The sequence below is a fragment of the Ovis aries genome, chromosome 21, assembly GCF_016772045.2.
Source record: "Ovis aries strain OAR_USU_Benz2616 breed Rambouillet chromosome 21, ARS-UI_Ramb_v3.0, whole genome shotgun sequence".
NCBI classification, from domain to species: domain Eukaryota; kingdom Metazoa; phylum Chordata; class Mammalia; order Artiodactyla; family Bovidae; genus Ovis; species Ovis aries.
This window is the reverse complement of record NC_056074.1, coordinates 227,972-249,359: the sequence shown is the minus strand read 5'-3', so window position 1 is coordinate 249,359 and position 21,388 is coordinate 227,972. Positions and strand designations below refer to the sequence as shown.

At 46.9% G+C, this 21,388-nt stretch overlaps 1 protein-coding gene across 1 annotated transcript in view; it reads left to right on the top strand.

Annotated features, from left to right (window-relative positions):
- The window catches only part of PANX1 (pannexin 1), a 55,730-nt gene continuing 34,342 nt past the window's right edge, over window positions 1–21,388 (top strand). The window contains exon 1 of the mRNA XM_012101551.4: window positions 1–634. Within this exon, the coding sequence (XP_011956941.1) occupies window positions 454–634 (181 nt within the window). The 5' untranslated portion in view covers window positions 1–453. The remainder of the gene's footprint in view (window positions 635–21,388) is intronic.

Here is a 21,388-nt window from a genome sequence, read left to right as displayed (position 1 = left end):
GCGGGGCGGGCCGAGAGCGCGCGGGGCGGGCCGAGAGCGCGCGGGGCGGGCCGAGAGCGCGCGGGGCGGCCGCAGCCGGGGCCTCGCGGCGCGGCTCGTGCTTTGTTTGGCCGCGGACTCTCGCCCTCGGGCGCGCGGCGGCGGCGCGGAGCCCGGGGACCTGCCGGGGTGGCTGCGCCCCGGCCTGCGGTGGAGGAGCGGGCGCGACCCGGGCTCCCGTGCCCGCGGAGCAGCCCCGGGACACTCCAGGCCAGGCGCCGGGAGAAAATGGCTGTGGCGCATCACGGTGCAAAGACCGGCGGAATGTGGGAGCCACCGGGGAGCAGGCAAAGGGAAAGCGAAACCCGCGGGCTGGGCTGGTGACGGGCGAAGGCGCCGCACGGCCCTCCCCACGCCGGCAGTCCGCAGGCCTGCCTCGCGAACCTGCCCGGCCCAGCCCGGCGCGCCGCAGCCATGGCCATTGCGCACCTTGCCACCGAGTATGTCTTCTCGGACTTCCTGCTGAAGGAGCCCTCGGAACCCAAGTTTAAGGGGCTGCGGCTGGAGCTAGCCGTGGACAAGATGGTCACGTGCATCGCTGTGGGGCTGCCTCTCCTGCTCATCTCGCTGGCTTTCGCGCAAGAAATCTCCATTGGTGAGGTCCGGGGCTGGCGGGATCGGGGCGGGCTGGGCCGGCGTTATCAGAGGTGCCCTGGTCTCTGGCTGGAAGTGATTTTACCGCGCGCCCCTGGCGGTGCTCGCCGTTGTCAAGGGCATATGCACGTTGGGAAGGAAGGTAGCCAGATTTGATGGTCTGAAGCATCCTTTGTCCACGTGCTCCCCGCCTCCCCGAACCGTGGACCTTGCTCGTGTCCCACTCCCCAGTTCGCCTGTTCCCTGCTGCCCACTGATGGCTTACTGGCAGTGTGCCCAGTCAGTGCCTACTGCTGACTGTGGCTTAGTGTTCAAGCCTCACTCCTAAGACCGGCGCCGTTGTCACTAGATTTGCCTGGAACAACTGTTTCCTCTTCCCTCCACGCCCACATTTCTGCAGTCACCCAAAATTTGTATCAGGGAAGCTCCTTAGTGTCTAAATGGAGGATATGAGAAAAAGTACCCCAATCAAAGTGCTTTCTCCCTTGTCTTACATTAAATTAATGTGTACTGAGACAGCAGCTGCAGGGTTGTGAATGATGGGAAATAACTGCTCTTGGCCAGTATTAGAAGGATATCCAGATCCTCTACCTGGATGGTCTTTTTGGAATGTGAGATGAATGAATCGCCTTCATGTAAATTCTCATGTGTTATAGCAACAGTTCTGTGAGATTCTGAAAGTCTGGTGGTCTGGGCAGGATCACGTGGCTACGAAGCAGCTGGTCTTCCTTACCAGCTGTTCTGACTTTGGCGGGGGCGGGGTGGGGGATGGGGTGGGGGGAAAGTGTTTTGAGTCAACAGGAAGGCAGCCTGTGAGGCTATACACAGCTCTGTGGAGCGGAGGTGGCCAGTGGGCTGAAGGATGGGGAAAGCTTGTGTGAGAAGCTGGGCTGGCCCTGAGCCCCTGCCCGTGCGTAGGATGTGGATAAGCAGAATTGACACTTCTGCCAAGATTTTGAGATGGCCGAGAAGGCCCAGTTCCTGGAAGGACAGACTCAGCGAGAGAGTATCCTCGCTGAGGCGGAAGGATTGGTCAGGGTTTCCGACATATGAGAGTGAATATGGGCCTGAGTCAGTGAGAACAGAAGACTTGGTTTAAAAAGTGAAAAGTTATGATTTGAGTAGAGGCTGGACTAGCTGAAAACAGCACTTAATAAGTAATAGGCTGAGGGCAGTGTGTAAGGTCTGGAGAAGGCAATGGCATCCCACTCCAGTACTCTTGCCTGGAAAATCCCAAGGACCGAGGGGCCTGGTGGGCTGCTGTCCATGGGGTCGCTAAGAGTGGGACACGACTGAGCGACTTCACTCTCACTTTTCACTTTCATGCATTGGAGAAGGAAATGGCGACCCACTCCAGTGTTCTTGCCTGGAGAATCCCAGGGATGGCGGAGCCTGGTGGGCTGCCGTCTACGGGGTCGCACAGAGGACACGACTGAAGCAACTTAGCAGCAGCAGTGTGTAAGGTCTGTGAAGGGGAGGAGGTTAGAGCTAGGAATGATGCCAGAAAGATTCGGAATCAGTTGAGGTCTCCTGTGAGTGTGGGCCCCACGACTAGAAGGGAAAGGATGGGAGGTTTCCAGGAGCAAGGAGCCTCGCTGTTGGGTGTATAGCTTTCCAGAGGCCCCAAAGGGCTGAACTGATCAGAGATAACGGAAAGGCTGCAGGCCTAGTGATTGGAGAGTCATATTGACAGAAGTAGTGAAGTTGAGGGAAGAGTTGGTTAGAAAAAGGTTACAGTGAGCTTGATTTTGTGATCTGCACCACAGAATTGTTCAACTTGGTAGGAAGTCACCAAATTCATTTCGAAAAGTAGTCTTCAGTTTTCCTTGTCATTGGGCAGGCATTGATAGTCGAAGCTTTCCCTCTGCCTTCCTGTGAGTTGAGGCTTCCGGGAGAAAGGAAAACCACAATGTAGCGTGGATTCTGGAGATGATCTGTCCCTTCAGTGAATGTTTCCTGAGGACCCAGTGCTGGGTGCTGAGGACCCAGGAGTTGGGGAGACGTGGGCTCTGCCATGGGGGAGCAGCCATCTGATGCCAGGAGCTGGGTACCATCTGTGATCAAACCTTACCTCTAGCCCACGTATTCCAGAGACTCTTAAGAGTGCTGTCTGCCCCTTCTAACTGATGGGCTGTCTGAAAGGCATTTACTTTGGATAGGTTTACCCAGTGGGAGGCTGAGCTTTTGCTGTTTTTTTTTTTACTGGCGGGGGGTGGGGGTAGGGGTTGAAGGAGTTTGAGGTGTGGTCCCCTCCCCGCCCTGTAGGAGTTTACCATCCAGCTGGGCACAGGAACAGACTTGCTGGAGGTAAGGTGGTTCAGCAGTGTGTGATTCAATGACAGGGCAGTGTTAAGCTCTGAGCACCAGGTGGCAGGAGCTTGGGTGAAGCTGTCAGAAGACTCCTGTATACTGAGAGCTTCAGGACATTCGAGAGGAGGAAGGCAGGACCAGGGATGACATTAGACAAAGCCAGAGGACAGACTTCAGAGAGGAGAGAAGAGGTACAGGAAAGAGTGTGTGGATCTGGTCTGGTGGGGTCCTGCACGCTCTGGGAGGTGGGAGCAGAAGGGGCTCTGCCTAGCCATCTGTCCAGCGTTTGTGGGTCATCACAGAGGTGATGTGGTGTGGAAGGGCAGAGCGGGGCTGTGCCCACAGGCATGGTGGAGGGCACACTGGTGGCCTTTGCAGCAACCTGGAGCTGTCATTGCTCATTGGTCTTGCCTGCCCTGCGGCGGCCGGAATTACAAGCAGAGCCATTCCGGAGGGAGTTGCTAGGAGAATCATTTAATTTCTGAGTTGTGGCTGGAGAGTTTTAAAGACTTTTGCAAGGTGAGCTGCTGATGTTGGATTGATGTAAGAATTAAAATAGACCCCTGGTCTGGTTAAGCTTGATACTTTGCTCAGCTCTTCTAAAGCATTGCATGCCTGGCTCCCTGAGAGGGTAAGCTGGGTAGGGGGACAAAAAACCCCCGATTCCACACTAACTGATGCACAGCAGAGGACAGTTTAAATTTGACTGTGACTCTGGGCTGGTAAGACTGTGCGATGGGAGCCAGAGAAGAGGCTGTCGGCACTGACCACGTTTTCAGCACTGACCGCGTTTTTTTCAGCTCTCACTTTTTCTCTCCCCTTGCCTTGCATCATGTCTTGTATACAACAAGTGCTCAATTAAGATGCAGTGAAAGAAATGCAGGAGCATGTGAGAGAGCTCTCCTGGGTCCGCCCTTGGAGAATGGCTGGGCTGAGGTGGGGAGGGGCATCCAAGGAGGGAGGCCAGGCTTCTGTGTCTAGGTCAGAAGCCCAAGTCAGGATCGAGGTTGTAGCGGCCAGGTCCCAACCTGGAATTCACGAGCTCGAGGTGAAGGGTCCCTAGTATGGGGAGACTTCCTTGTTGCTGGGTCCCCGTGTCATTTGATAATATAAGGGCTGCCTTGGTGAGGTCAGTTCTGGTTCCCTCCCTGAGGTCCCTCTCTGATAACAGAACTGCAGGATACGGTCAGAGTGGAGGCACCGGTTGCCTCACCTGACTTACAAGCATAGGATGTACTGCAAATACCTCAAATTCCCTTTGATAGCACTTTTGGGGGAAGGGAGAATCTGTTTGATGTCGAGGGCTCTGTGGAAGGTGGTTGAGTGTTGATCTGTATGGCTCAGGCAGTTGACTGTCATTCTGTGTGGCTTGGAGAACACACGACTGTCGCCATATGGCAGGTGCAGGGGGTCAGAGTTCTGTGCCACAAAAGGACCCTCATTTCTAACACACCTTTGCAGATGCCTCTAGAGGTACAGCATCTGTCACCCTGACTATCTCCCTATCTCTATGTATTTCTGTATCTAGAAAGAGTTTAGGAAATAGCAGAGTGACAGCTCTGTGTAGAATACAAGCATAATTGGGCTGCATGGCCTTCACGCTCTGAAGTGAAGTGTGGATTCTAGGAGTATTTATCTCAAGCATTGAAGAAACTGATTCCCTAAGCATGCTACTTTTCAACAGACCAGACCCTGAATGGGATTTGTGCTCTTGGGGTCTTTTGCTGGGTCTGCAGTGCCCTTGGCCTAGGGCTGTACATGACCTGAGGCCGAGGTGTCCTCCCTTGGAGTCTGCTTTGACTCTGGAGCCCCAGCCTGGTGCCTTGGGAGACGCTGGGAGGGTGGAGTCCCTGTGTCCTTCCAGGATGCTGGCTGCCTGGTCCCGGTCTGGCCGGACCAGATGAGCAGCAGGGGCAACTGCTAGACCCCGGGGAAGGGCGTCTGGCCTGCCCAGGGAGCCTGCTCCCCCGCTGCCCTCCCGTTGGGCTCCTGTGGTTCTGGATGTAGGGACGCGGTCTCTCGGGCTTAGCCTTCTCTGCTGCTGTCATTCCTGGGCGGGTGCTGGGCCAGACCCAGGGTGGCTAGGGGACAGGGAGCTGCAGCCTCTTGCAGAGCTGTTAGTGCCCAGCTCCCCTCGTGTTTCCTCCAGCTGAGTTGGCAGCTCTGTCATCCGCTCTTCTGTGGCTGTGTGTAGGCACACCTTTGGGAATGTGTTGAGGCTGCCTTCAGCATGCAGCGGGTGGCACAGCTGATTGTTCTTTTCCAGTGTGTCTCTAAGAATGGGCTAATATAGGGTCTCAGGGCAAAGGTCCCCAAACAGCACATCCTCAACTCACAGTTTAAGCCAAAACACCAGGGTTGCATCCTGGTCCCCTTTGAGAAGGATGCCTGCTGTCCAGAGAGGCTACTGATACATACATGTTTTTCTGTGTTAAGTTTTGTTTTTCTTTTTGTTATTTTTATTGTTCAGATAGTACCTACATACCTTCTCAGGCTAAAGGATTTATAAGCCTTCCTCGTGTGTTACAGGTGACCACCATGGACACTGTGTACAGCTGAAAGGTCCCCTTTCTTTGCATTAATACAAAGTTTAGACATTTTTTTAAACCAGACTGAGTCACGTCATGGTGGTTTGCACTTTCCAACTCAGTATGATATGGAGAGCCTTCTGTGTCAGTACTGAAATGTCATCTCACTGTTTTTTAATAGACAGGCAGACAGAGATAAGAGAAGGCAATGGCACCCCATTCCAGTACTCTTGCCTGGAAAATCCCATGGACAGGGGAGCCTGGTGGGCTGCAGTCCATGGGGTCTTGAAGAGTCAGACACGACTGAACAACTTCACTTTCACTTTTCACTTTCATGCATTGGAGAAGGAAATGGCAACCCACTCCAGTGTTCTTGCCTGGAGAATCCCAGGGACGGCGGAGCCTGGCAGGCTGCTCTCTATGGGGTTGCACAGAGTTGGACACGACTGAAGTGACTTAGCAGAGATACTCCATAGGGTGAAATGTTCTTGCCATAGTTCACCCAGTCATTTTCCTAGGGATGTGTGTGTAGGTTCTTCCTAATTTTCCATGATTACACATCAGGCTTGTTGGTACATAAATCTCTGTAACAGCTGCCCCCCGCCCATCATTGAAAGGAAAAAAGAAAAGTTCCCAGAAAGATGGAGCCATTCTCCAGGATAGTTCTGCATTCCTGAGTTACTATTTCAAGTACAAGTCAATGCGCCTGTGTACCCTCCAGCTCCAGCTCCCTCTAAATATGACTCAGAAGAGGGGAAGAGGAATTTTGATGTGTTCCCCGTTTTAGGAAAGAAATCGCCTCTTTCAGGAGTAAGGTTGCAAGTTTCCATGGACTTTTCTGATGTGTTCTCAAAGCACAGTGTTTCTGTCTAAGCACTTACCCCAAGTTCCAATTTGTTAATTATTTTCATAATTGTTTGTTTAATGCTGTCTCCCTACCAGACTGTAAGTTCACTGGGGTCCGGGACCATTTATCCTCTGTGGGGTTGACTGCACTATCCCTAGTGTCCAGCACAAAACTTGATACATAGTAGGCATTCAGTGGAGTTTGTAAAGGAATGGAATCATTAAAGATGCCAGTAGGATTCTAGCATTTTGGGATCCTGAGTGTTATTCTGTTGTCTGTAAGACAGGATTTTATGTATCTTGAAAGAGTTTGTCTTAAAAAAAAAAAAATCACCATCAAAAATATTTGAAAACTCTGTATGTCATTGGAGAGAACTGGAGTAACAGTAGTAGACCAAAGAATGTGAACTGATGGATTATAAGCAAACATTTAGTCATGATGGGATCGATTTTAAAAATTAACAGAATTTACCCCAGTAGCATTTGTTCTGTTTCAATGCCCATTGTTCCCTGACTTTAAAGAACTCAGTGACTTAGATCTATGTTTAATTATTTTCAAATCCCTTTCTCTTTTCCAAAGAGAAATGAAAATGCGAAAAGAAGATGAATTTGTGGGGGAGGGGGGAACTCTATTATTTCGAAACAGATGAAACTCCTGTCCTTAGCAAAAGCTGAACATATGTCTTGAAATCTTTGCAGAGTCTAGATTTAGATTGGCAACATCCTTTTAGAAACCATTCAAACACCCACCCTTCCTCTGCATGTTGCTTCCTTGGAGTGCTTTCTTCTCAAACCCCTACCTGGGGCAGTGAGTTTGGTCCAGAGCAGGGGTGCAGTTTGGGAGCACCGTGCCCCAGCTGAGTGAGCTGGGCTCAGCTCTGTCCCTTGGGGCTGCCTGGAGGCAGCTGGGACGTCAGTTTCCGGGAGAGAAAGTGTGGGGCACAGGGTATGTGTTAGCGCAGGGGTGATTCTTCCCACTTAATTCATCCTCTCTAAAGCTTGCACTCCTTTTTCTCAAAGGCCGTTTACATATGTGTATATTTATCTGATTGTAAAGATAGGACTTCCTGTAGAAAACATGGGCAATGTAGAACAGAGCGGTAATTCCAGCACTGTTACAACACTGAGGTAACCCCTGTCAAATCTTTGTATGTTTCCCCGAACTCTTTATTTTATATACATAGCTGACAACTTGTATTCTGCTTTTGAAAAACCAAACTTCATTTCGGGTGATTTTACCTCATTCTTAAATCTGACAAACTTGCCTTCTGTTGGCTACCAAAGTAAACATTAAAAAGGTGTATGGAAATTGAACCCACTTGCAATTTTTTGCTAATACAAATAGCAATGTGAGGAACATTCCTGAACATAAACCTCTAAACTAAAGGTCTCAGTATTTCAACAAATTGTGTATAAATCTAATTACAAAGTACGGGAACATTTTCAGGATTCTAGACTTAAATGGCTGGTTGCTCTCTGTAAAGATCATTTGTTGTTGAATCTTCCAGTAGTTAGGAGGGTCCCCTTGCTCCTGGTTTCCAGAGTGTATGATTTTATGTATCTCATTTACCCAGGTATCTCCTTACATCTAGAAATAAACTGGGAAATTGACAAGCAACAGACAAAGTGACTGACTTGCCTGTACAGCTTGTTACATCTGTAACAAGTAGTAGATAAATTCCTCAAAATGTACTGCTACAGAATTATAGGAAGGGGATCATTACTGGGAATTTGTCAGGTTACCTGACAAACTTCTACATTTGGGGGCTCATTAAATTTACTTTCACTTCTTTGTTTTTGCCTTTTGATTAATTATTTATTTGACTGCATCAAATCTTAGTTGTGGCATATCTTGCAGTGGGGGACCTAGTTGCCCCGCGGCATGCGGGATCTTAGTTTCCCAACGAGGGATTGAACCTGGGTCCCTTGCATTGCAAGGCAGATTCTTAACCACTGGACCACCAGGGAAGTCCCTCATTTCATATTTTGATTATTGCTATTACTACTATCTTTGTGATTGAGAGAAGCTGGGTGGCTAAGGATGGGATAAACAAAGTGGAAATGCTTTGAGAAAATTACAGCTCCCAAATAGGCTCAGAATGTGGTGAACAGTCAGTATGAAGGATGAAGAGGTTCTCCGTGGACTCATGCTGATGAGATAGACTGGGAGCAGTGCGTCTGCCCTGAGATGCTCTCGAGTAGATAACCCACCATTCTGCTGCTGTGCTGGTGGAGGGGACTACCCAGATAGTTTTAATTTGCCGTGTGTCTGTATGTTTGTGTTAAAGTTCAGAGCAAGAGGAAATTAATACTCTCCCTTTTTTTTTTTTTTTTTAATAAAAGCATACCCCAATGTTGGTCTCTTTCCTAGAGGTAACTACTATTACTGTTTACTGTATATCCTTTTACACTACTCAATGTTCCTATGGAAAAATCTGATAATATTTAGCATTTTATCAGAGTTAAATTTGTAACAAAATATTATGTCATTTGCTCGTTTGTCTATAATGTGTCCCAGAGATATTTTGGTGTCTATGTGTAGGTCTGCCTCATTCTTTTTAGTTGCCTGTAATTTTCCATTATATGACTATACCTTAGTTCACTTAACCTTTCTGTTAAGGGGAATGTAGGTTCATTCCACTTTTTTCTACTGCAAATAGTGGTTCAGTGAGCATCCTTGGATGTGCTTCCTCATGCAAAACGTGTTTCTCTAGGGCAGTGGTTCTCAAACTTTTTGGTCTCAGGACACTTTTATATTTTATACTCTTACTAAATTTTATTGAGGATTTCCAAAGAGCTTTTGTTTGTAGGTTATATCCATCAGTATCACATTAGCAATTAAAACTGAGAGATTTTTAAAATATTTGTTAATTTAAAATACAAGCCCATTACATGTTAACATATATTTTATGAAAAAATAAGTTTAAAAACAAAAGCTTAGCAAGAAGAGTGGCATTGGCTCCCAGTTTTGCAAGTCTCCTGAATGTCTGGCTCAGTTGGAGACCACAGACCACTGCCTGCACCTCATTCATTGCACAGTGATACGCCAAGTCAGTAGCTTCTGGAAGCACTATTGAACATATGAGAGAATGAGATTAAGAAGGTAGGTAACAATTTAGTAATATTATGAGAAGCAGGTTCACATCATGAGCTTGCTTCAAGAGTCTGAGGTTCTGGACCCCACTTTGAGAAACATTCTCTGGGGACAAAGAGTTGTGTTTGCGGCGAGCACCACATGAGGCGTGCACGTTGCATGTTCACAGGACCCTTCCAGTGGCCCTGCAGAGCTCTGTCCACACCCGTCAGGATGTAGGGAACAGCCCCTTCCCCACTTCCTTCCTGCTACCGAGGAAGCTTTCAGTTTCTCATTCTGTTGATGGAAATCGCATCTCACACATCAGCTCTGCTGCTAAGTCGCTTCAGTCGTGTCCGACTCTATGCAACCCCATAGACGGCAGCCCACGAGGCTCCACCATCCCTGGGATTCTCCAGGCAAGAACACTGGAGTGGCTTGCCATTTCCTTCTCCAATGCATGAAAGTGAAAAGTGAAAGTGAAGTTGCTCAGTCGTGTCCGACTCTTAGCAACCCCATGGACTGCAGCCCACCAGGCTCCTCCGTCGAAGGGATTTTCCAGGCAAGAGTACTGGAGTGAGATGCCATTGCCTTCTCTGACACATCAACTCTACTTCAATTAAAAAAAAAAAAAAAACCACTGGGGATTTTCCTGGTGATCCAGTGGTTGGGAATCCTCCTGCCAGTGCAGGGGGATGCCAGCTCGATTCCTGGTTTGGTCAGAGCTCACACCCTGCGGGGCAGCCTGAGCGTTTCAGCTGAGAGTCTGGGTGCAGAGGGTCCGGGTGCTGAGGGTCTGGGTACTGAGGGTCTGGGGCTGAGAGCACTGAGAGCCTGGGCGCTGCAGCAGGAGGGGCCGCCACGACCGCGGGAGAAGAAGCCTGGCTGCTGATGTAGAGAAAGCCTGTGCAAAGCAAGACCCAGCACAGCCAAGAATAAATACGTTTTTTAAAATTTAAAAAAGAAAAAAAATCTTAAAAAAGTACACACAAAGTCTGCTTTGTTAGAGTTAAAAATAAAAACAAACAAAAACAGACAAAACGGCACCTCACTGTTCCAGTCTCTGGTTCCCGGCGTGTCCTGGGATTTCATAACTCGCAGCTCGGGTCTGTCCTCTGTTAGCAGTGTCCAGAGGCTGCTCTGTCTCCAGGCAGTTCTCCATTGCCTTCTGGTCTGGAGTGCTTGGTCCTAGAGAGTATCAGGTCTCAGTTTGTTATTATTAGCTTATGAAATATTTCCTTCCACAGTCTCGCTTTATCTTTTTTTTTTTTCAAAGCTAAAAAGTTAAAAATAAGCTGTTTCCCTTCTGAGCCCTGTTTCCCACTTAGTTCAGCTCAGTTCAGTCACTTAGTCGTGTCTAACTCTTTGCGACCCCATGAATCGCAGCACGCCAGGCCTCCTTGTCCATCACCAACTCCTGGAGTTCACTCAGACTCACGTCCATTGAGTCAGTGATGCCATCCAGCCATCTCATCCTGTGTCTTCCCCTTCTCCTCCTGCCCCCAATCCCTCCCAGCATCAGAGTCTTTTCCAGTGAGTCAACTCTTCACAGGAGATGTCCAAAGTACTGGAGTTTGAGCTTCAGCATCATTCCCTCCAAAAAAATCCCAGGGCAGAATGGACTGGTTGGATCTCCTTGCAGTCCAAGGGACTCTCAAGAGTCTTCTCCAACACCACAGTTCAAAAGCATCAGTTCTTTGGCGCTCAGCCTTCTTCACAGTCCAACTCTCACATCCATAGATGACCACTGGAAAAGCCGTAGCCTTGACTAGACGGACCTTTGTTGGCCAAGTAATGTCTCTGCTTTTGAATATGCTATCTAGGTTGGTCATAACTTTTCTTCCAAGGAGTAAGTGTCTTTTAATTTCATGACTGCAGTCACCATCTCCAGTGATTTTGGAGCCCCCCAAAAATAAAGTCTGACACTGTTTCCACTGTTTCCTGCTTAACTAAGTAGCAAAATGAGCAAGTATAATTTTTTAGGAAATATAAAGATGTCTTTAAGAAATCGTTAAATTTTGAATTAGGGGATAATTACTTTACAATATTCTGGTGGTTTCTGCCATACATCAGCATGAATCAGCCATAGGCATATATAGATGCCCTCCCTCCTCTTCCCTCCCCATCCCACCTCTCTTGCTTGTCACAAAGTAGGAGCTTTGGGTTCCCTGCATCATACAGCAGATTCCCACTGGCTATCTCTTTTATGTGTGGTAATTATTTGTTTCAGTGCTGCTCTCTCAAATCATCCCACCCCCTCCTTTGTGTCCAAAAGTCGGTTATGCCTACTGCCCTGCAGGTGGGATCATCAGTACTTATATATGCATTAATACATGATATTTGTCTTTCTCTTTCTGACTTACTTCACTGTGTATAATAGGCTCTAGGTTCATCTACCCCCAATCAGTTCAGTTCAATTCAGTCGCTCAGTCATGTTTGACTCTTTGTGACCCCATGGACTGTAGCACACCGGCCCTCCCTGTCCGTTAGAACTGACTCAAATGCGTTCCTTTTTATAGCTGAGTAATATTCCATTATGCATACATTCCATAACTTCTTTGTCCTTTCATCTATCGATGGGCATCTAGGTTGCTTCCATTTCCTAGCTATTGTACATAGTGCTGCAATGAACATTGGGGTACATGTATATGGTTTCCCCAGGCTGTTGCCCAGTAGTGGGATTGCTGGGTTATATGGTAGTTTTAATGGGCTTCCCAGGTGGCTCATTGTAAAGAATCAGTCTGCAATACAGGAGACCTAGATTTGATCCCTAGGTTGGGAAGATCCCCTGAAGGAGGTCGTGGCAACCCACTCCAGTATTCTTGCCTGCAAAATTCCATGGACAGAAGAGCCTGATGGGCTGGAGTCCATAGGGTCTCAAAGAGTCAGACACGACTGAAGCAACTGAGCGGCAGCAGCAGCAGCAGCATGGTAGTTTTATTCCTAGTTTATTTAAAAGAATCTCCGCGCTGTTCTCCATAGTGGCTGTATCAGTTTTGATTCCCACTAGCCGTGTAAGAGTGTTCCCTTTTATTCACATCTGCTCCAGCATTTATTGTTTGTAGACTTTTTGGTGATGGCCATTCTGACGGGTGTGAGATGTTACCTCATCGTAGTTTTGATTTTCATTTCTCTATTAATGAGCAGTGTTGAGAATCTTCTCATCTGTTTATTAGCCATCTGTATGTCTTCTTTGGAGAAATGTCTGATTAGGTCTTCTGCCTACTTTTTGATTGAGATGTTTGTTTTTTGGTATTGAGTTGCATGAGCTGCTCGCATATTTTGAAAATTAATCCTTTGTCAGTTGTTTCATTTGCTATTTTCTCCCATTCTGAGGGTTGTCTTTACACCTTGCTTATAGTTCCCTATAAGTAGATGGTGACTGCAGCTGTGAAATTAGAAGATACTTGCTTCTTGGAAGGAAAGCTATGACAAACCTAAACAGTGTATTAAAAAGCAAAGACATCACTTTGTCAACAAAGGTCCATATAGTCAAAGCTATGGTTTTTCTTGTCATTTACATATGTGAGAGTTGGACCATAAAAAAAGGCTGAGCACCTAAGAATTGATGCTTTTGAATTGTGGTGCTTTAGAACATTCTTGAGAGTCTCTTTGACTGCAAGGAGATCAAACCAGTCAATTCTAAAGGAAATCAACCCTGAATATTCATTGAAAGGACTGATGCTAAAGCTGAAATTCCGGTACTTTGGCCACCTGATGTGAAGAGCTGACTCATTGGAAAAGATCCTGATGCTGGAAAAGACTGAAGGCAAAGGAGAAGAGGGTGGCAGAGGATGAGATGGTGAGATAGCGTCACTGACTTTCAGTGGACATGAACTTGAGCAAACTTAGGGTGATAGTGAAGGATAGGGAAGCCTGGCATGCTGCAGTCCACGAAGTCACAAAGAGTTGGACACGACTTAGCAGCTGAACAACAACATAGTTTCCTTCATTGTGTAAAGACTTTTAAGTTTAATTAGGTCCCATTTGTTTATTTTTGTTTTTATTTCCATTACTCTAGGAGGTGGATCATAGAGGATCTTGCTGTGATTTATGTCAAAGAGTGTTCTGCCTATATTCTCCTCTAAGAGTTTTATAGTTTCTGGTCTTACATTTAGGTCTGTAATACATTTTGAGTTTATTTTTTGTGTATGGTATTAGGAAGTGTCCTAATTTTATTCTTTTACATGTCGCTGACCAGTTTTCCTAGCATTACTTACTGAAGAGACTGTCTTTTCTCTATTGTATATTTTTGCCTCCTTTGTCAAAAATAAAGTGCCCATAGGTGCATGGATTTATCTCTAGGCTTTCTGTCTTGCTCCACTGGTCTGTATTTCTGTTTTTGCACCAGTACCATACTGTTCTGATGACTGTAGCTTTGTAGTATAGTCTGAAGTTAGGAAGGTTGCTTCCTCCAGCTCCATTCTTCTTTCTCAAGACTGCTTTGGCTATTCAGGGTCTTTTTTTTTTTTTTTTTGTCTACATACAAAAATCTTTTTCTGTTTTTAACATCTACTCTGTCATAGATGATCAAATATGGATTCTCAAAGTTTTTATAACTACAATATGGAAGGGTAACTTTTCAGAGGGGGTTATGCTTATTTGCTGTACCCTTTCTTGGCAGGTTTCACCTCTCCTCTCTGACCAGGTTTATTTTGCAAAACAGATAGCCAGGCTATCAATTGAGGTAATTTATGGAAAGAGCCTGGCACATATACCTGTATTGGTTTGTATTCAGTACATGTTGGTTGACTCTAAAACCAGTGACATAAGCTTCTACAATCTGAAGGTACTTTGTAGTGGTGTGAACAGCCAGCAAAGCAGAGACAGGCCTCACGCTTCTCTCCAGCAATCACACAGATTTGGGCACTGTTCAGACAGGTGCTGGAGGCTCAGCTTACATGAGTCTGGGTGATGGTACCAGTGACTTTCCTGCCTTCCATTCCCAAGTTCCTTGGTGAGAAGAGAATCCAGGAGCTGATGGTCTTGATATTCTTCTTAATAAGGCTTTGTTCTTTTGAGTGTCTGTAAACACTCTAAGCCTTTGTGTTCTCCTTTTTTCTTTTTTTGTACATATTGAAGTGAATTCACTGCAGATGGTGACTGCAGCCATGAAGTTAAAAGACACTTACTCCTTGGAAGGAAAGTTATGACCAACCTAGATAGCATATTCAATAGCAGAGACATTACTTTGTCAACCAAGGTCCATCTAGTCAAGGCTATGGTTTTTCCAGTGGTCATGTATGGATGTGAGAGTTGGACTGTGAAGAAAGCTGAGCGCCGAAGAATTGATGCTTTTGAACTGTGGTGTTGGAGAAGACTCTTGAGAGTCCCTTGGACTGCAAGGAGATCCAACCAGTCCATCCTAAAGGAGATCAATCCTAGGTGTTCATTGGAAGGACTGATGCTGAAGCTGAAACTCCAATACTTTGGTCACCTGATGCAAAGAGCGGACTCATTTGAAAAGACCCTGATGCTGGGAAAGATTGAGGGCAGGAGGAGAAGGGGATGACAGAGGATGAGATGGTTGAATGGCATCACCGACTCAGTGGACATGGGTTTGGGTAAACTCCAGGAGTTGGTGATGGACAAGGAGGCCTGGCGTGCTGCAGTTCATGGGGTCACAAAGAGTCAGACACGACTGACCAACTGAACTGAACTGAAGTGAATTCCAGAATAGAAAAATGATACATTTTGAACAGTTGAGGGGCTTCCCAGTTGGCACTAGTGGTAAAGAATTCTGCTGGTGCAGGAGACACAAGAGACATGGGTTTGATCCTAGGTTGGGAAGATCTCCTGGAGTAGGAAGTGGCGTCTCACTCTAGGATTCTTGTCCGGAAAATTCCATGGACAGAGGAGCCTGGGCTACAGTCCAGGGGGCTGCAAAGAGTCGAGCACGACTGAGCACAGAAGAACTGATGGAACCCCTTTGCAGCGCTTCTTGCTTACCGGAAAGGAGCAGCTGTGGGTGCATAAGTGACCAGAAGGCCTGCCGCTCTGACTCAGTTTCAGCCCTTATGATGTGAAGACGCTGGACTAAAATTAGCTGTTACACGCCCTCCGGTTCCCTTCTGGTTCCGGCACTAGAGTTCACGCCTTGTCTTACCATCTTACTGTTTCTCACCTTCTCATCTTGGTGTCCGTTCACTCACATCCTCCTTCACATGCCTCACTTACTCGCTGAGCGCTGCTTTGCGTTCAGGACCTGTCAGTGAAGGAGGCAGACGTGTCCTAGCGCTTGCAGCCTGGCAGAAAAGATGCTTTCCTAATAATTGCAGGCTTCTGGCTGTGATATGTGCTTTGGAACAAGTGCTGTTGGAGAAGCGTTGCCCAGCCAGGGACATTGGAGAGTGCCTTCTAAGGAAGAGACATGTGGCCAAGTTGTTGGTGAGCGCGTGTGAAGCTTTGAGGGGGGAAAGGACATGGATTCTTGGAGAATGGGAGAGGCCCAGTGTTCCTGGGGCCTGCTGAGTGGGGGGAAAGGGTGAGTGGTAGGTTAGAGAGGTGAGCAGGGCTCCTCTCGAGGAGGGCCTCTTGGGATTTGGATTTTGGAGTTTATCCAGAGTGATTGGAGGGCTTTTTGTTATGAGTGACATAGTCAGATATGCATTTGAAAATCTCACCTCAGATACTTTGTGGAGACTGGAATGGAGACGTGGGGAGATTAGTCAGGGGCTGTCACGGTTAAGTTCAGGATCACCGACTGTGCCCTTGGAGGACGGGGATTGTCGCATGTGTCTTGGCCTCACTGTGGGGCTTCATGTGGGAGCACATGGGTCACCAGCGTTTCTCAGGAGCTGTTACTGGGAGCTCTGCGGGCGCGCCGGATGCCTCTGGTTGTGCTGGGGTGCTGGAGCTAGTTGGGGAGGGCCCCGAGCTGGCCACGTTCAGAGGCTGTGCTCTGGGCTCCATGGTGTCTTTGAAGCCTGGCCCCGAGTGGGCCCCAGGAGCCTCTCAGACAGAAAGCTCTGTCTGCCAGGGCCTGGGAGACACGGAAGCTCCGGGAGGCTCTGGCCTAGGCCCTGCAGGTGAGCAGCCAGCAGGGTTGGTGTCCGGAGGGAAATGCTGCTTCTCGCCTCTGCACCAAGGCAGCTGCTCCCAATCTCTTCCCCCCCCTGCTGTCCTGAGGACTGGTGTTAATAGCTGCTGTGCGTGTACACACATGCACATGTATTAGTATTTTTATTTTTAATTTCGTTTTTAAATTTGGCTGCGCCACCCGGCATGTGAGATCTTACTTCCCCAACCCAGGATTGAACTTGTGGCTCCTGCGTTGAAAGCGTGGAGTCTTTACTGGACCACGGGGAAGTCTTAAGTGAAAGTGAAGCCGCTCAGTTGTCTCCGACTCTTTGTAACCCCTTGGACTGTAGCCCACCAGGCTCCTCTGGGAAATTTTCCAGGCAAGAGTGCTGGTGTGGGTTGCCATTTCCTTCTCCAGGGGATCTTTCCAACCCAGGGATTGAACCCTGGTCTCCCGTATTGCTGGCAGATTCCTTACCACCATCTGAACCACCAGGGAAGCCTTAAGACTTTTACTTTTTCAGAACAGTGTTAGTTTTGCAGCGAAACTGAGGGGAATGTACAAAGATTTGCCATATACTCCCTGCCCCTGCACATGCACAACCTTCTCTGCTACCAAATTTCCCTCATAACACATTCTGTGGGTTTGGAAAAATGTATAATATTATATATCCATCATTATGGTATTACATGAAGTATTTTCACTGCCCTCACATTCCTCTGTACTCTGCCTATTCAGCCTCTACGGTATAACCCTTGGCAACTGCTGACTTTTTTTTTTTTTTTTTGTTTACAGTCCACAGTCTGGTCTTTTCCTCAGTGTCATAGACTTGGAATCACACAGTCTCTGTAGCATGTTCAGACTGGCTTCTCTCACTCAGTGAAATGCAGTCAGGGTTTCTCCATGTCTTCTCATGGCTTGATAACCATTTCTTTTTAACACTGAATAATATTCCATCGTTTGGACATAGCACTGTTTATTTATGCCGTCACCTGCTGAAGGACATCTTAGTTGATTCTGAGTCTTGGCAGTTACGAACAAAGCTATAATGAACATCCACATGTGAGTTTTTGTGTGGACATGAGTTTTCAGGTCCTTTGGGTAAATACCAAGGAGCATGATTGCTATACAGTATGTTCAGCTTTGTGCAAAGTGGCCAAACTGGTTTCCAAAGTGATTGTACTCTTCTGCGTTCTGACCGGTACCTAACGAGAGTCCCTGTGGTGCCAACCCTCACCAGCGTTCGGTGTTGTCTGTGCTCCAGACTGTGGCCATTCTAATGGTGTGCACTGGCATCTTGTTGTTTTAGTGTTTATTTCTCTGATGACATATGATGTGGAACATTGTATCATATGCTTATTTTCTATCTGCATATCTTCTTGGGGGAGGTGTCTGTTAAGGTCTTTAGCCCATTTTTTGAGTTGTTTCTTATTGTTGAGTTTTAAGAGTTCTTTGTGTGTATATAAATATTTTAACTGAAGTACTATTTGATTTGCAGTGTGGTGTTTCTGGGGTACAGTAAAGTGATTCAGCCATATGTATATACATTTTCCAAATTCTTTTCCATTATAGGTTATTATATTGAATATACAGGAGGACCTTGTTGTTTACCTATTTTATATATAGTAGTTTATATGTAAAAGTGAAAGTTGCTCAGTCATGTCCGACTCTTTGTAACCCCATGGATTATATAGTCCCTGGAATTCTCCAGGTCAGAATACTGGAGTGGGTAGCCATTCCCTTCTTCCCTCATAGCTCAGTTGGTAAAGACTCCACCTGCAATGGAGGAGACCCTGGTTCGATTCTGGGTCGGGAAGATCCGCTGGAGAAGGGATAGGCTACCCACTCCAGTATTCTTGGGCTTCCCTTGTGGCTCAGCTGGTAAAGAATCCGCCTGCAATGTAGGAGACCTGGGTTTGATCCCTGGGTTGGGAAGATGCCCTGGAGAAGGGAATGGCTACCCATTCCAGTATTCTGGCCTGGAGAATTCCATGGACTGTATAGAGCATCGGATTGCAAAGAGTCAGACACGACTGAGCGACTTTCACTTTCACTCTTTCTCCAGGGGATCTTCCCAACCCTAATCTGCTCATCCCAAACTCCTAAATTTATCCTCCTTACCCCATCTTGACTTTTTCTTTGGTAACCATTAATTTGTTTTCTATGTCTGTGAGTCTGTTTCTGTTTTGTAATTAAGTCACTTGTGTCACCTTTTAATATTTCACATGTAAGTGTTACCATATGGTATTTATCTTTGTCTGACTTACATCATTTTGTATGATAATCTCTAGGTCCATCCATGTTGCTGCAAATGACACTATTTCATTCTTTTTACATGGCTGAGCAATAGTTCACTGCATGTATATATATACCACATCTTTTATATCTAAGGAATTCTTTACATATTTTTAATAACAGTCCTTTATTACATAAAGCCACTGTGTATTGACACCACCTGTGTGCTAGGTCCTTAAAGCACGATGTTTTTCTCAGCAGAAATTCTTCAAAAAAGTTCTGTATTTTCACTTTGGGGAGACTTTGGAATATTGGTTAAGATATGAGTTTGAAGACAGACTTCGTGGGTTCCAGTCCTGGAACATCACAGAGACACTCACTGTGAGATGTTGGGCAAGTTACGTGATTTCTCTGTGTCCTGGTTTCCTCCTCAATAAATGGGGTAATACTAGCGAACCTGTCTCACAGGGTGGTGAGAATTAAATGCGTTCACACCATGGGCCCTAGAACCATGTCTGGGACATAGTAACCATTCAGTCGCGGTTAGCTGCCCAGTGCCCTCCAGCACTGTATGACTCTGACAGATGAGGGCCTACCATCAGTCGGGGCCAGATTAACACGTTCAGGGGCGCACGGGGCAGGGCTGTAGCACAGCTTTGATTCTGCAGCCTGAGTTTTCGGACATTGCTGTGTGCTCTGCTGGAGCAGCACACTGAAAGCAGAGCGAGCTTGTACCCAGCATAGAAGCTGCTAGTTTGTTCTGAATCTCGACCCTGTTCCCCACTCTTGGAACCATCTTCCCACTCCTGAGACCATCTTCCTCACCTCTTGCTGGGGAGGGTGCCTGTTCTGTTGAGTCACAGCCAGCTCCATCCTCAATTTAGCTCTGCAGCTTCAGCGGAGCATCAGGACCATGGGTGTGTGAATTACAGCCCAAGGATCTTATTAATAAAACACAGCACACCTCCCGCCACGCATCCTGCCAGACCTCCTGGTTATTATCACAGCATCAAGTCTGGACTTCCCAGCATGTCACCCCATGGTGTCCTTTATCTGACCCCCAGCTGAACTCTGTTTCAGGCACAGTGGACTGCTCCCCTTTGTAACATGTGGTGAACTTCAGAGACCAAGCCTGGGACTTCCCTGGTGGTCTGGTAGCTAAGACTTTGCTCCCAGCGTGGGCAGCCTGGGTTTGATCCCTGGTTGGGGAGCTAGATCCCACATGCTTCGCCTGAGTTTGCATGCCACAACTAAAGATCCCGTGTGACGCAGCTAAGACCCCGTGCTGCCAAGTAGATAGATAAATAGGTACTTTAAAATAAATAATCAAAGACTTTGAGCCTTTCTCATGCTTTTTCTTAGTCTGGGTTTTCTCCTTTCCTCCCTTCGAGTATGATTATCTGCCATGGCTCAGCCTTCATGCAGTCTTTTTGTCTGTTGTTAATCATTAGTGGTTCATATTCTTGGCCTCCTCCGCTGGACTGTAGTCTGTTCAAGGACGGGGTCCATGCTTTCTTTGTCTCTGACCCCTCTGTGGTCCCATGCCTGATAAATGCTTTTGGGGTTGAGCTCAATACCATCGAGGTCTGAGTACCTTATGGAGCGTAGCTGTGCTCTGTTGTGCCAGAGAGAAACAGAAAGAACTGCCCTTGGGGAGAACAAGGTCCTTGGCACAAGGCTGCTGGCACGAAGACTCTGTGGCATTAAATACCCAGCTCAGAGAAACTAAGATGTCTCTCTTCTTTTCATTTTTTGGCTGCACTGTGCGGCATGTGGGATCTCAGTTCCCCGACTAGGGATGGAGTCCGTGCCCGATTGGCAGCATGGTTTCTTAACCATGGGACTGCCAGGGAAGTCCCTGTCTTTTCTGAGGTTCCTTGAGAAGAACATTTGCTGCTTCAGCATCTGCATCTGTCCATGAAATCCTCCGTGGTCTGTTCAGAATGTCGTTGTGTCTGCACAGAATTGGCCACCGCTTGACCCATTGTCTAAATAATGATAGCAGTCTCTGTTCTTCTCATTTTCCTGGAGTCGCTAATTGTTGATTTGTACCAAATTTAGACACTCAAGGCCTTCTTCGACGCAGTAGGCTTGCTTTGTTGCAGAAACTATAAAATCTCGCTTTTAAAAGGTGTCTTTGAGGGAGGGGTGATACAAAAGGACTTAACAAAGTTGAGTTAGTTTCAAGCCATGACCCCATTAAATCTCAGATCCCAGCTGTCCAAGGCATGCTTTCACAATGCATGTGCCCTAAGATTTAGAGAAGATACGACAAGCAAGTATACCAGTAAGGGCCGTGGAATTCAAATAATTATAAAGGTGCTGAAGAAAAGAATAAAGGATATGACATATCGATGACCCATACATCTTTGTATTTCCAGTGCTTACCGTGGTGCCTAGTACATAGAAATAAAAACAGCTACCATTTATTGAGTTCTTACTGTCTGCTTGCACTGTGGCATGCCTTTCCTTTAATCCTTATAGGAATTCTATGAGGTTTTGCGGATGAGAAAAATTAGGTTCAGAGAGGTTAAGTAATTTGCTAGCAAGTAAAGGAGAAAACCTAATGACTGTTGGCTATAATGGGACCTTAAAGCCATATTCAGGAACTACTTTAGAACCTAATTTTTTCCCTTTAGACTAAAATCCCTTCTCCACACCTAAGTGGACTTCCGTGTTCACACAGTTTTGGCCTCTGTGTCAGTGAGGACCAGTTGTACAGTAATTTTCTTCTAACCCTTT